The sequence below is a fragment of the Gobius niger genome (assembly GCF_951799975.1).
Source record: "Gobius niger genome assembly, chromosome: 10".
Taxonomy (NCBI): Eukaryota; Metazoa; Chordata; class Actinopteri; order Gobiiformes; family Gobiidae; genus Gobius; species Gobius niger.
Window position 1 is genome coordinate 21527859 of NC_136861.1, and position 16735 is coordinate 21544593.

The following is a 16735-nucleotide window of genomic DNA, read 5'->3' on the forward strand; positions in this document are numbered from 1 at the left end:
ACTGACAGAAGCGCTTTCGCGACTGCACACGTCTGCGCCAACGGTCCCTCTGACCACCACCATACATTCACTCACACACATCATTCATCCTGGCCTATTGTACATGTTTTTAGTGGTAGGGGAAACCGGAGTACCCGGAGGAAACCTACGCAGACACGGGGAGAACATGCAAACTCCACACAGAAAGGCCCCGTCCAGGTGGGAATCGAACCCTGGACCTTCTAGCTGTGAAGCTAGAGCGCAAAAACCGCTGTGAAAGGATCCTCTATAAGTTAAAGACTTGAAAATTATGCTGACTTTCATTTGAGTTGACAATTGAGAAAATCTGAGAAAGATGTCATTTGCATAATAAGGAACATACTTTAGTAGCATGAGAAAATAAAAGTAAGCACCAAACATGAGTGGGGGAAAGAGCTATACTTACTGCCATAGCCATTTTAAAGAAATGTCCCACTGGAATATTTCATCTTACTGAAGTGCACAGCAAAACATATTACTTTAATGGCAAAAGGAGATTTTAGTACAATGTGTTGTGCAGCAAATGTATTTTTGAAATCCAGCAGTAGTTAATACAGCCTAATACAGGACTGTCATCAACTTGACAACACTTAGACAAACTGATTTTATTTTATTTTATTTATGTATTTCTTTTTAAAACAAAGCATAGTAGCTGTTTGCTTGTCATTGATTGGTTCTTTATTAAGGACACAAGTTCGGACACATCCATAGTTAAGTTAAAATAAAGAGAAGGTAGAGAAATATTAAAAGATACTGCAAGCAATTACAGTAACATTGATAGTAAAAACGATAGACACCCCAATCGTCTAGCTGCCAGTCACACAAAGGCATGAGCGCCAATGAGCCCACATTTTTGACATGAATCTCATTGAGCTGATCTCAGGACACACCAGAGTCTGTTTAATGGCATTCAAAGAGTTGCTAAGTCTACACATGAATTTAAATGAATGATGTCCTCCGTGCAGCAGGACAAGAGCGTACTCCACAGTCAGCAAACGTCTGACTGGCACAACAGTGTCTCGGCATCTTTAACAGTAGCCTCATAGGGTCATTATATGCGACTGTGAGCTTCTGCAGGCTTACAGATTACGGCTATTGTACTTTTTGAACAATAGCTGTTATAGTATAATGGTATAATTTTGCACAAAGAAGACATGATGATATGTTAAATATATGTCAGGCAATGATGACGGAATGGAAATCTTATACAGGAGATTAATTCAAGGCTGGGCTCACTAAAACGAGCCTTTGAAACATACAGACAATGGCAATATGCACTCAGGAACTTATCTATTTCTCCAATGACAATGAACTGGAGCAGAAATGTCCTCCCTCTATGAGCCAAAATATACTGAAGAAACTCTTCACATTATTTCAGGCTCATCAACAAAAGACGTTGTATCATTGTGTTCTATTAAAGATAGCAATGCTGACGTCATGTATCTCACGTCACAACTTAACAAATAATGGAAATGACTCTCCTTTGACGGCAGTGCTCAAGTGTACAGTACCATGCCTTATTTGTTGACACAAATCAGGAAGTCAGCCCTGGCTGCTATAGCAACAGTTTGAAATAGTTAACACACATTTTCCATTCGATCTGTTCTTGGTTATGCAATGTCTAAACCAAAGGGTTTGTTTGGATAGAGAATCTGACAGTGACGTCACTGGCTCGACACCAACTCAAGTGAGTCACAGGTCGATTCCCAGAATGCACTGGGACAGAGAAGAATTTGTCTTCAGCTGATTATGTTTATACACATCCACTGTCATCATTGGATATACAAAAGTATTTACCTTAACTACCAAGTGAAACCAAATTAAACACAGCAATAATTTTTGGCCTGTCAGTTGTGTTATTATTAGCAATTGTTTTGACTCCAGCACATGAAATCTTTTGATCAATTCTATCAGTCTAATTATATAAAGGATCAAGTTCTTGAAAAATGTTGTGCCAGATGATCCAAAAATATATACAGCCGGCTGCAAGATATGTTTATATAAAGTGTAGTGTTTGAAGAAGGAAATGGACAAGCCCATTTAAAACACATATAACATTAAAATATGCCTCTACTATTCTCAAACATAAGCATGTTTCATCATATCCAGTGGATGTTTGTTATATAAATCCTATGTTTTGCAAAACATTCCTCTCAATGCCTTGCACAACGCACACAATGTTTTTGTGTCCAATGCACATTGTGAAATCTGAAATATGTCAAATATGCAGAAAGAAGGGGCCATTTCCACAAAGACCCAACTATATTGTAACCACATGTCAGCACAGGCCAACCGATTGTTATTTTGTGCAAGATTACTTTCATTTCCTTCACTACAATTATGAATTGGCTTTGGCGGAGAAGATTGATGGGGTCTGATGGGGTCTGATGTGCCGATTTGCGACAGTGCAGAGAAGTGTGAGGAGTGGAGTCCTGACAGTAAATGAGCAGTGCAGCAGGAGAGGGAGGGGGGCTGGGGGTGGAGCCTATAGGCCTTGGGTGACTCACAGCTCCACAAGGCTTACTCCGGGCTGGCTCCCATATCTGGCATCTGGAGCTCATTGACGACAGCTCCATAGCGACCGGCAGTTGTGGAATTGTAAACAGCACGAGCGACTCGAAGGAGCGGGAATCAGGCGCTCCCCATGCACTAAGCCGCCCTGAGGGGACAGGACAGACATGTTACTGTAGGTGCAGGGGAGTTAGTGAGGTTATGGTCTGTCAGAGATACAAAGGGCCTATATTTAACGAGTCGACTTTACATAACTTTTTTTAACCATGTAATGGTCTCCCCATTAAAAAGCATAATGTTGCATTTTTTGCACAATCCTGCAAAGCACTGACTGCTTCTCCACTGCTCTAACACTTGCACCCCACCTGCTGATGTCATCATGAGGTGGTCCTGCACTGAGTTTTTAAAGGCTCGTTCTGATTATTTTGCACAGCTTATTTCACCTGAACTACAACCTTTACAACTATTTTGAAGTGTTTCAATACCTTCTGTGCCAGCAAGGAATAACATAGGCATTGTTGTAAGTTATAAAATGTGAAACACCACGACAATTTAAAAAAAAAAAAGGATGAATGAGGGGCATTGATAAAAAATATATATTATAAGTACAAATGAATAAATATTGCCAGATCTACCATGGGTTAATGCTATTAAAAGTTTTAAATGACAGTAAAAAATAAAGTGATAACATTGTCTCACATTAATTCAGAAACAATGTTTCTGGCTTCGAAATTATTCTAGTGAGCACAGTATTTGAATCATGCAGTGCAGTGCTTTCTATTATATTACATATAGTCAAAGCCTATTTTTTGACCTATAATCTGGTACAATGCATGCTTCCTTTTTGGTTAATGTTAAATTGTGCACTGTCCCGTTTAGATAAATACCATACTATGTAATACATGCTGAACCTCAATGTTGAAATAAACTGCAAATTCAGTTGTACCTGCAATACAACATTTTGTCATCTTCTGTTATAAGTGGAGTAATAGAGATAGAGAAAAAAATGTCAAGTGCCACGTCCATTTAAGCCAAGGAAACGCACGCAATGTTTCCTGGTAATTGTCTGTCTTCGTACTTATTCCACCCCAGATGAGTGTAATAAAGGATGTAAAGTAACACAGACAGAAACATATTTCAATTCACCTTTACTGTGATGATATCAATAACCAAAACTAGGTTATTTCTCTGTCAGTGCGCCTCCTGAATGGGGCTGCCAAAGGTCATATGTTACTGCCTCAGATACAGATGGCAGATAGGAGGTGCATGTTTGACAGAGCAGCTCTCATGAAACGCATTCAGTTCCTGAGAATCACATGACCCACTACCAGGGAACTTCTTCAGAAGAGTATAATAGTGTTTGGCTGAAATTCACAGTGGCCTCAAGGGCTTTCTGCAGAGCTAACTTGAAAGACTGGGAAGAGACATAAACAGAACATTACTGCCTTCAGGACAATCCGCTTAACATTTGCATTGCTTTAATGTCGTATGCAAATTATCGTAAAATATTTTCAATTATCCATCTTCTGTTACATGTAGCTTTAGAAAACAAGTAAGTTTTCTACCAATGTGTTACACTGAAGACTGGATTATAATTGTATGTCTCCACTCCAGGGGTATTACTACTTTTAAACCGCAACATTAAAAACGTTGCTTGTTCATATACAATAACAAAACACTCATTCACTGTTATGTGATTGTACTTGGGAGCAGGTTTAAGTAGATGAAATGACTGGGTATTTATGGTACACTATAAACATGTCTCTTTTAAATGTTTAAGAAAAGAACTTGCCATAAATTAGCCTAATCTTTTTCTTTTTTTTCCTTTTTTCAAACACTCAGGAAACAGGCCATGGAGAACAGGATGCTTCTTGATAAAAATAACCTTCACAACCTGTGCTCAAATTATCATTGATAACAACAGGGGAGTCAACTTTGTCCATAATGTCCTCTGTAAAGCTAAGAGCTGTGCGTCTTGTACACCTGGTCACGGCACATTGTGTACTCAACCACAGCTAATTTACCTTTGTCTGACGATAGTCCTGTACTGCAAGTCTGTTTGTCTGTAGTCTGTCTGAACTCAGCTGAGTGCACTGGGCGTGGGACTTTCAGAGAATTTCTATACCTATTTTTACGTACAAGCGTGTGGTAGCAAGTTGGGTAATGAAGCAGCTGAGATCTTTCGAAACAGGCTCTGGGTGTTCCAGTGAATTATGATTACAAAAAGCTTATGACAGTCATTGTGAAAGGTAGTTATTATACTTTAGAACTCACTTATGTTGTTGACAAAGTTACTACTCATACAAGACGTTTTGTAGAAAAATAGTATGTTTTAATATAAATTACAGAAAAGTCAAATATAAATAAGTGCAAAGTTGTATCAGTCATCTTGCATCGTCAAACATCTTCAAGCATTCCCAGCCACAACAGCTGGATAAGTACATCTTTATAAAAGACATTTAAATTCATCAAAATGACATCTCCCTTCATGTAAACATTGTTCTTAAAAAGACAAATAATAAGGTATTTTATTTCCTCTCCACACAGGGAGAAACTCTTATACATTCAACTGTTCCCAATGAGGAATCTTGTCTGTGCCAATGTGGTGCGCTTCTAGTTTTGGCTGGATCATGAACAAATAAGATCCTGTCCAGGAACATTTGGCATACACCATCGTCTATACATTTCAACATTTAAAAAGGAACAAAAATATCAGCCCTTTTTCTTCTCTTTTTTGTAAAAGTTGGCACAAAACACTAGTGTCCACTCACTTCCCAAAAGACACTTTGGTAACAGATGTCACATTCATGGACAGATACACGTAACGATTCAGTCCATCATAGAGATTGTCTTCTTGTGTGGGCGACTTCACCAGTACAGCCTAAATTGCTAGCAGCAGAAGAGGGAAGCTGTGTGTCACTCAGACAGCTGACTGTAAGTTACACGTCATTGCTGGGTTTCTCTCTCACACTTCCACACACACACACACACCCACTGAGTGGAGTTGCTCTTTCGATCCACTTCTCAAAAAGTGGACCAGCGTTTCTTTGGAAAAGCCCAAGCTCTAAGTGCTGTATTTTCCATTCCCTGGAGCCAGACACTGTTTCATTCATAAAGTACTTCCTTCAAGGAGTCCCATGAATCTAGATAGGCGCATCATACTCTTGGAGGAAGTCTTTCAGCGGGTGAGGGAGCTGGTCTCTTTTGGAAGAAATGTCCAAATGTCCATTGACAGTTTTTCTACAGAGATGCTGTAATGAGGAAAGGCAAGTTGAAAGTGGTTTCACCAACTCTAGGGGGATCTTCTCACCTCCAGAGAAAATGTAATACATATTCCCACCACGTTTACTTTGTGGCATGTAGTAATGGACAAGTTTGAGGATACAGTCAAAATGAGGTACTGATTGAATATTTTTAGGGTCCGTTTGTAAAAAGAAAGACGTTGTGTCACTCTGTATGCGCAAGTTCTTTGTGCCTGAGGCAGTTTTGACACTTAGGGTGAAAAGGTGGCGGTTATCAGAGCTGTCCCGAACCAAAAAAGTACCAGTGGACTCAGAAGCCAGCATGGCGTTGGCCTCCTTGCCACTTATGGGGCCCCAATAGAAGCCACTCTCCTGAAGCTTGTGCAGAGTGGAGAGGACCATCTGGTACTGAGCCTTGGAGCTAAAAGTCTTGTAGCGCTGGTGCAGCCTCATGCTTGTGGAGTCCAAGGGGCGGCTGCTCATGACGGAGTCAAACTTGCTGTGAGTTACCATGGCGCTGTGTCCCGAACTGTTCCAGTGGAGGGCACACAGGGTCCCACGCAGACAGATGAAGACAGGTTAAACTGGGGTCACTGAGAGGGCAGTGAGTTCAGAACGTCTGAAATAAGGGACCTGTGGATAAAAAAAAGAGGTCAGTAAAACAATATATATGATTGCACTTACAGACGCAAACGTTAAAAGGCTGTCTGATGTGGGGATACACTTAAATCAAGGTTACAGCTGTCCACTACATTGGATAACACTTGAGGACATCTGATACCACGTCTATGGTGAACAAACTGTCCAAACAGTTATCTACTGAGGATTCAAATACTTTCAGACAAACAATCAATTAAACCCCAGGGCATGCGAGTTACAGTTTCAGAAGTGTGAATAAATTGCCCCTGTTTAAATTTGAGCGCATTTCCTGGAAACTTTTAGTTGTGTGTAATTTGCCCTCGGGACGCAGGCACCACGGTCAGTTCCAGTAAGAGCAGCATAATCCCTGTTGCGCAACACTATGCCATTGAACACCGAGAGCCGTTTACAAAAAAAAACATATATTGTATAGCCTAGACTCCTTTCTATCCACATGAAACAAACTAGAGTTAAAAGTACAGTAATTGAAAAGAAAAAGCATCTCACCTCAAAAGTCGCTTCTTTGTCCAAAGTCGCTCGTTTATGAAATATCCAAACAGCGAAAAACAAGATAACTGCGCGTCACTGGTATACTACACATATATAGTGTGCATAGTGTGTAGATCAATGTGCTTTAAGTTTCCCTTGGTTTGATAGAACTTGCTTTGCCGTGGAGCTGTGAGCGGCCCGGGCTTTTAACTCTCCTTCTGACTCCGCCTTCTGTTGCCAGTAACTGGCAGGCTGACAGTAAGCTTGTAGGCTATTTATTTTTTTCTATATTCCTGCAGAGCCCTCCCCCGTGAGACAAACCAAGTGGATTCCAGCAACTATTTAGCGCCGCTAGCAACCAAGCATGTTTTCTGTTGACAATAACCATAATAAATTTGCATCGAGGAATAGTCTATTAAGCGCTACGCTACTTAAAGTAGTTTGCGCAATTGAGAAAATGTTGGCTTTTTGGTGACATTTGAATGTTAAGTCATGCTCGAGTGGAGAAATGTGTTTTACTTTCTGATGAAATTCACGGTTCATCATTTGCTGCTGTGACGCATAGAGGGCGCCACAAATTACAACAGCTCTGATCACAGAGGTGGATTTCAACAATATAGACCTGAGCTGAACTTCACAATTGTAATTCTTGTAATGGTAACACTTTATGTTATATTATATTATATTTATTAATGTAAAATGCTATGTAACAATGTGTAACAAGTTGTACCTACACGATGGAAATGACACCCTTAGAGTTAGGGTTAAAGTTAGGGTCTTTTGTCTTATTACATTATGTACCTCCAAAATAATTCATATTGTTACATTGTTTATGTAACATGTAGGTACATTGTACTTAATGTGGCAGGTCCAATATATCAAGGGTAGTGTAAAATAAAGTGTTACTGAAAGGACAGTTATTAAACCCATAGTTATGGCTAATCCTAATCTTGCTTTAAGTGTGACATCAGATCCTGGTAAAGTTTAGTCTTAATGGCAGCACACATGTGACTGGAGTGCTGCTCACAATGCACTGAGGCTGACTCAGGTCTTTAGCTGCGGGCTTCAGATCCAGACTGGAGACTGTATGGAGTCATGTTAGGTCATGCTTTCCTCTTAAGAATACGCCTTGTTTTACTCACAGGCATCTCTCTGCACTGGTCTGTGCCATCATTTGAGACTAGAGATTCAAATTTCAGTTCTTAGTTAAAGTTTAACAAAAGCTCCAAGGGCAGAGGAAGGGAGGGAGTATTTGAGTTGTAGTTTGACGCCAGAGCGCTTGATGGGTTTTGGTAAATGCCAGCTGTGTCCACATAGGTGACTCAGGTGCTGGCTGATTCAGACCACCAGGAAGATAAAGATACGGGGGGAGGGAAATCTCTGTTAGCACCAAACCTCATAACAATCCCAGAAATGGTTCCCAGAAAATCCATTGTGTCATCACTATGAGGCATTTACTCAACATCCTACTAAAGGGATTCAGTTTAGAGTCAATGAAGGGATTGGAGCCGGAGAAAGAGCAGCTCCCACTTAGGCTTTACGGGAGCGTTTCTCCTTGGAAACCAATATGCCCATGACAAAGGCTGAGTAGGCTTTTTACTCAAGCATGATCAGAGATAACCGCTTGGACTGGAAAGATTGTTATATTTTTCAGTACAACCAAGACTTACAATTTCTTTGAATGTATAAATGAAGTGAAGCCACGTACAGTTTGTTTGTCAAAAGCTGTTCAGCCTACTTTGTGCCAACTAAATAAACACTTTACTCTTTGGAAATCCCAGGCAGGACTTTAAACAATAGACGCATAAAAGCCCTGTTGAATGAAGCTCCCTATGAAGACACATTTACTGGTAAGAAAAATGACTAGATACTAGATACAACAAATGATACTGACGTCTTAACCAATACTTTGACACAAATGTCATATATGGGTCAAAAGGTTTTATTTTTAATTATGCTGCACAGTGAACATTAAACCAATGGAAACATTGTACGTATTTTATCACTAAGTTACTGTAAATCCGCTTCCTTCTTGTATTCATGGTTTTCTGTTCTTCTGAATGTCATCTAATGACTGTGAGCTTTGTCATTCACAGATGTTTGCTTAACTTCCTCATTGACTGATATCATTGTTACAAATCACCAAGTAATAGTTTCCTGGTAGCTCAAACTGTCATTCTCATTGGTTCTGCCTTTTTAGTTGCTCATCGACTTGGTCGTTTCCTCATATGTAAAATACTTCCAGTCAGACATGCTTTAAGTACACGGTGTGCTAGTGCGATTAGCCAATAGCACAACTGTACAACAGGAAGGGAAACCCTACATTCAGACATAGCTTTTCCACAGAAGTGACAGCAAGCCACCTGCCAGCTGGTTCTTCTGTAGTGAAGATAAGGTTAATTAAGTGGAATTACAAACATGAAACAGAATATTCAACATGGATAAAATGTTATGTTCTGTCAACCAAATCTCCAAACAACACAAAGAGAACAAAAGTACTGCACAACTTTTAATGAGATACTGACTCTAACACACAGGGTTAGTGTTTTGGTAATTATTATATCAATGGCTGAAGATGCTTCTGTACTATATAGATACAGTAGACTGTTCTCAAACAGAAAATGTTTAATCGTACAAAAAATGTAATTATTCTATTATAATGAATTAATAATAATAATTAAATGATTTGGTCCTGAACTAGAGTCCTTTATTTTGACAGCCTATACAGTAAGGTTTATTTAGGGAGTCAGGGATCATATTATTTTATGATTGTGACACACAGCCAATTCCTATCAGAGCCCAACTCAAGATTCTTCTCATTTTTATTTTGACAGCGAGCTGATAACTAGTGATAAACCTTTCTTTGTTCCTTTCACCCATTCAAGACTTTTGTACAGCTCTGCTCATTTAGACAGTGTAAATAGCAGCAAAAATAAACACAGCCTTTGAACAAAGTACATTAGTGTCCCACACGTGTGGAGGTGTGAAGGCTGACAGGAATCCCTCATAGCACATGACACCGGGCTCCTCCCCGCAGTTCTAACGTATTTTTGGCTTAAAGCTTCGTCACCACAGCTGTGTTCTTGGAAAGGTTAAAAAGAGAGGACACGCCCACGATCATGTGATATTCTAATTGGAACTGCCAACACCTATGTGAAGAAAAGCTTTTTATAAGAAATAATAATTATGTGTGCGTTTGTCATTGCTCTGCCCTTTCATGATTGTTTGTGTTGTCATTGCCAAAAGCACTGACTGCTGCCAGTACTGCCTTGGCATAGTTCCAATACTTCAGTTTATTCTTGTGTAGTATTGACAGCGTCCTCAAGGGGAGACAAGGTTGGGAATGGCGGAAGACGGGCACAAAATTGGTTATTTGTTTCAGATCTATTTCCAGGTTGTCAATCTTGTTGCATGTTCCTGGCAAAAGCAAATGAGCCAATAAGGGAAATGTCTGATAGATTGAAACTGGAAGAGCACGTGGGTCATTTACCACAAATATGGCCATGTAACAGCGGGTCAAAATCCACTCTTTCCAAATCAAGTTGCTGAAACGTCAAAGGCTATTTGGACATTATGAGAGAGGATATGTCAGAAATGCGTGTGCTGGGAAAGAGTGACTGGGCCAGTTTCAATGCATTTGAGGAAGACAATAAAGAAATGCTGCAATCGCCACCAAGGCTATTTTTGTGAGGCACATTGTGTTAGATGTGGTGGCTCAGCACATGGCACCTTGGCAGTTACTGGAAGGGAGGATTTCCTAAGTCAAATTATTGCACATCTGAGAGGTGGAAACTTTGGTGAAATCTGCAAAGTGAAGTAAAAAGTAAAGGAAGGTCACATTGGATAGTGATGCTAATAAGAGAGTAATAAAGTACTATCTCTGCCTAACTGCACAGATGTTTTTTGTTTTTAATGTGGAAATGTTCATGTGTCTTTTATGATACTTTACAATACAGACAACCATATGTGTACTTCACAAGAGAGGAAAAACTAATTAAAGGTTCTTCTGTCTGTCTTTCTGTTCTGAGTTCACAGTGATAGGACACTTCTGGAAACAGTTCCCAGCTGAAAGGAATGCTTGATTGTGCCCGTGGTCAGATTGCATCATGGCAGATAATATGACTGATCTATCCTGCTGCCGCCACTGTCCGGTTTATCGGTATCAAATGCATGGACACAGAGAAACCAATGACATAATCTCTATGTTCGAAATGGACTTTGATTCCCACAATGCCTTGAAATAGCCAGTCGATGTCATTGGGCAGATGGAAATAGGTCTGTTAAACATTGAGCAGGCCAGTGATGAGAACTAAAATTAGGATGACCCAAACACAATTTGGGCTACAGTAGGTTGACATGCCTCTGCTCTGTATGTCCACACTTCCACTAAAAATTGGCGTAACCTGATCCTGGACTGTGCCAGTAAGCAGAGCAGACTGACGTTTCCGGATCCAGTGTTTAGATGTGCACGTAGTCCCCATGCAGATAAGACTCGATAGTGAAAATCAAACCAAAATACCACGGAAGGAAAAGAAGTCAAGGGGGAGAGAAGTGGATATACCTGTTTACCTTTTACTTTCAAACTGGAGCAAATTGCGATGTTATTTGAAGTAATGCACTGTATATGGGAAATTGTGAGTTTAGATGTGGATTTACATGTTTATACATGTATCCACTTGTCTTGTATGTGTGGAGTATTTAAAATGTTTTGTTGTACTGTTTTTTTTAATTTTTTTTATTTGATGTTGTGTATCTACTCTGCTGTTTTATGTTTTATTATATATGGATGTGATCCTTAGGACTCCCTTAAGAGATGATTCATCTCATGGGGCTAATTCAGAATATGCCCATTAATAGATAACTAAACAAAAGTCAGAATTATCAGTTTTAAATTCCGAGTTTTAAACATATAATTATGAGTTTTAAACTTATAACAGAGTTTTAAACATATAATTATGAATTTTAAAGATATAATTATGAGTTTTAAACTTATAACAGAGTTTTAAACATATAATTATGAATTTTAAAGATATAATTATGAGTTTTAAACTAATAACAGAGTTTTAAACATATAATTATGAATTTTAAAGATATAATTATGAGTTTTAAACTTATAACATTATAACAGAGTTTTAAACATATAATAATGAGTTTTAAACATATAATTATGAGTTTTGAGCTTTTAACAGAGTTTTAAACTTAGAATTATGAATTTTAAAACTTATAATCATGAGTTTTAAAGTTATGTTTTGATTTACACATTATCGGCTTATGACACTATCAATCACACACTGATTTGGGCGACAGTGGTGCAGATAGTAGAGCAGCTCGTCTCTTGATCAGAAGCTCGGGGATTTGAGTCCTGGTTCCTGCAGGTGCAGACTGTCATTGTGTCCTAAGGCAAGACACTTCCCCCCATACTTGGCTCCTGTCTCTGTGTACATTAGTGTATGCATGGGTGAGTGGTTCTTTGATGTAAAGCTCTTTGAATATAAGTTAGAGAGACCATTTTGAGACCATTTACTCATCATATAGGCAACATTAACCTGTGAAGTACTTTTTATTCATACAAAAGATTAAGTGTTACAAGCAAGTTGACACAACACTGAAAAAAGTTCACTAGTTTATGGTGTGAATCTATGAAAACTTAGTTGTGCACCACAGGCCTTTTCTTTCTCTTCCAGGCATTTCCTCTCACCCCTTGGAGCAAAGGCACTCCCTGTCGGCAGGAAATTCTTCTGGACCCACTCCAAACCACGGCCCTCTTTCCCTTATTCTCCAGCCTCTGCCCGAAAATGGGGGAAACGGGTACAGTTTGTTCCCGCCTCCAACTGTGTGTAAACAAACAAAAAGCCTCCTTCCAGAAATCTCCCTGGTTAATCCACAGATAAACTTTATTTTTTTAATATCTGTTCTTACTGAGCGAGACAATATGGCTACCGTCATCACAAGATAAAACACTGGTTGCCTCGCTAAGACAGTCTGAAAAGTTCCAGGAAATCTGAAAAAGACATGCTTCACAGCCACCCACATTTCATCAAATTTGCAGAGAGAATCCCACATGTGCAACTAGCCACTTAGACAAACAACTACGAGACTGGTATATTTATGCAAACTGCACATCTCAGCAAGTCTGTTGAGATGCTGTATACTCATATACCATACAAAAATGTGTTTTTCATTCCTGGAAATATGATTTTTTTTACACAAAAGCACTGCTAGCATTCAGTTTAGTAAGTCGACTTTATTTGTATAGTAAACTTTCACAGACACAGAGTCACAAAGCGCTTCACAGTGCTAAAACATAATTATAAAACAGCATATTCATTGCAATAATTCAAAATTCAGCATTCATTATACAAGTAGTTTAGTTGAAGTTATCAGCAACAATTCCACTACTCGTATAAGGGTATAGAAAGGAATTTTAATAAGCATAACCATGAAACTTGTTACTAAACTACATTATACTATTATTCAGTACTACATTCTTTTATAATATATACTGTATATAAGTATTTATGTATTTGAGGGACGCGTAAGGCTATAAATAGGACCTTGGTATTTCTTCCTCAACAGTAATGCTTAAGTAAATTGTGGTTATTGCCGTCTCTAGAACTACTTTTTGCATTTCTCATACACTGCTGTTTGACACTGAACGTTTATTACCACAGATAAGGCACTTATTGGAAAGGCTGCACCTGAGCAAAAAGATAATGTCATTTTATGATATGCCTGGAAACAACAAAGGCCTTAACTGCTTTATACAGATGCTATTTTTGGAGAATAGGACTCCTTTATTGTTTGTTTTATTTATTTATCAGGACAGTGTACAATTACATTTTGCTCGAGGGCAAAGATGACCGTACCAGACTGTAGCTTCTCCAGCTAATTTCCATCTGTATTGCAAAAGTGTGCTTCTTATTGTCACACTATTGTTAGGTGGACGTTAAATGTCAGTGGTAACAGTCCATCTTTGAATACAAAAGGTTAACACATGCAAATACAAATGTCGTGGATAAGTGTTCACCCCCTAACCCTGTTGGCCATTCCAATCTGATAATAATAATACCTTCACCTGGAAACTTAAACATGTTTTTATTTTGGGTGTTGGCCAGTTTCCAAAAACAAGACTTTTCTGCACACTGAGATGTCAAATACAATTAAAGTCTCTAAATCCAGTTTATGTTTTACCCACTGCATTAAGTTTTACTGTGAGAAGCATGATTTATGCCCCGTGTAAAATGTTGTCGTGGTTTATTGTTTTGAGTTATAGATATAGCCTTGTGGAGAGTTGGAACACATTTTATGTGGCCTTTCTCCAGAAGGGAAGGGAACTTGACATTTACTGATGCTCTTTTTGTGTACATTTTCATTACGCTGCACTTTTATGCAGAATAGATGTAGGTGTGGCCCCATCTCTTTTGCCTCCTCAGAAAGCATCCTTGAACAAAAAAATCATGATAGAATAAAGGATTCAGCTAAACAGCTAAATTTGTCAATAGTGCGCCCAAAAAAGTCCCACATGAGCCTTTGTGAAAGCCTTCTTTCTTCTGCCCTTTGAAAGTTGTTTGAAAGCCTGCTTGTGTTATTGCTCTTTTTTATTTTACAAGTACAAACACCAATGATGACTCATACTGTCTTCATACCCAAAACCATGTCATCTTTTATAGGTACCCATGCATCGTTCGCAGCTGGCTGGCATGAGACATCCGAGCAGTCTTTGCGTGACAACATTTAGCGCACACATTCCTTCGCCTCTGCTTGGAGTGGCGTTCATGCAAGCAGCTGAGAGGTCAAGCTCGGACACTGTGGGGTGCATTGTGCTACGTGTGGTCACGGTGGGATGGGGCCCGGGAGAGAAGGGGAGGAGTAGGGGGAAGGCCTCTGCGTGCTTCTGGGAAACCGTCTGGGCCTAATTGGAGACTCTCTGGCCGCACATGTGTTCACTTTACGGGAGGAGGACACATGGAGGATCCCGCGACCGCCGACCGAAGACCTGACCGGGCCTTTTGGCTATATCAGCAATTCTTACACCCAAGAGTGACTCAGCGGGACGTTCCCCTGTTTTGGTTCATGCTGGTGGTCACGTGTCCGTAAGGGCCCTTTTCAGGCTTGGGTACATCTTGTTCCACTTACTTTTCCTCCTATTGTTTCCTTGTATGACGTGAGACTGTTGTTGGACATATCAGTTTCAGCAAATCTCTAGAGTGCGTGTGTTTTCAAAGGCCATTTTATCCACATAGAAATCTGAGTAAAGAACAAATTACAAAAAGTCCCCTTCTTTTCATTCTGGTGCATTCTCTGTGCTTTATTTTTCTGCTGTGGCAACATGCCTCGCATTTTCCATCAGTCACGGTCACCTCCTCTGGCCCCTCTCTGCAATTCTGCAAAACATCATCTCATTTTACTTTAGAAACACTAGTTTTGTTTGACTTCAACCATTACAGATCTATGCTGTTGATCTGAGTGCTTGCATATTTTGTTGTGTATCTCTAGATACCCTTTTTAGATACTCTTTTTAGATACCCCATAAACCTAAACTATGTTTCAAATCTGTGCCAAATAGTATGTAAAGAGAACATTATTGCACAATATCTAGTAAAAGGTGCATTATGCAAAAAAATAATATTATGTATGTATAATATATTTGTGTGTAATAGCATAACCTTTATTTTTGATCAAGGTGGCCTCCACACCGCTCCAGGATCAATTGTTTTGTAGGGTTTCTGGTAGGTTTTCTGCATGGTGTGTAAATTTGCTTTAACTGCTCCCATCAGATTTCAGAAGCTAAGCAGGGTAGCACCTGGTTTGTTCTTGGATCATGATACCGTTTGGGAACAGGCAGCCAATGGAGTGAGTGAGTGGTGGTCGGAGGGGCTGATGGCACAGATTGGCAACCTCGTTTCCGTTCCGTCAGTCTCCCCCAGGGCAGCTGTGGCTACAATAGTAGCTTACCACCAGTGAAAGAATAACACAGTGTAAAACATGTTTGAGTGTCCAGAAAAACATAAAACCAATGCATTATTATTTTTATTATTATTATTAAAAAATAATTGATCCTATCATAGAGGCACCATTCTAACCACTCACACAGCTGCCGGGTCAAATTTCCCAAAAAAACGTTCCAAAATGCAAAGTAAAGAAAAGGTTTAAAGCTGCATACACTGGTTTAGAAGAACAGTGTCTCGTGCAACTTATGCACTGGTTATAACTGCTGAATGTCTCTCCCCCCACTGTTCACCCCTTACCCAGGAGTGTCAGGTCAAATAGACCATTCATCCTAAATAAATAAAACATAAATATTCAATCCTTTTGAATGAAATAGAAATATGAAGAACAATTCACATAGATTAGCTTTCATTTTAATTTCCCTCAAGCTACTATAATTATTCTCCAACAGTTTCTTCCATTCTTAAGAAATTCAGAGCTAGAGCTTTTCTCTTTTACTGCACAAGAGGCATGAGGCACACGCCCTGCCATAAGTATGAACTATGACCAGACAAACGCCTGACACCCCCTTTTCTTCACTTTGCTGACTCCAAACATGTCCTTCATGGCAGCACTTTTTAATCTGTTTCCTGTTCGGCCTCTTTCACTGAGGAAAAGTCATTTCTATTGATTGCTTTTCCAGGCATCATTTAATATGATACATATTCACTTGTAAATATCGACCTTTCCCCACTGCTCTGACATTTATGCCATAAATACCTTAAAATGCGCACAAAGTGAAAAGGAGAGATGTAATGAAGCTGTAAATAAGAGGCCACGAAGGAACATTAAGGGGGGGACTTTGGTTGGAGCACAGGATTTTGTTTCAATAGCATTTGTAAATAGTC

General features: G+C 39.4%; 1 protein-coding gene across 2 annotated transcripts in view; it reads right to left on the minus strand.

Annotated features, from left to right (window-relative positions):
• The window catches only part of socs3a (suppressor of cytokine signaling 3a), a 165388-nt gene extending 158319 nt beyond the window's left edge, over window positions 1–7069 (minus strand). Inside the window, exons 1-2 of one of the 2 annotated variants that reach the window (XR_013793259.1) lie at window positions 6918–7069; window positions 5511–6404 (exon numbers count right to left, since the gene is read on the minus strand). Coding sequence is in view for 1 of the 2 variants with exons in the window: in XM_079563856.1 (XP_079419982.1) it covers window positions 5673–6284 (612 nt within the window). In the remaining variant the exon portion in view is untranslated. Of the gene's footprint in view, window positions 1–5248; window positions 6405–6917 lie in introns of those variants that run through there. The other variant, XM_079563856.1, reaches the window with a different exon arrangement.
• Window positions 7070–16735: the final 9666 nt, after the last annotated feature.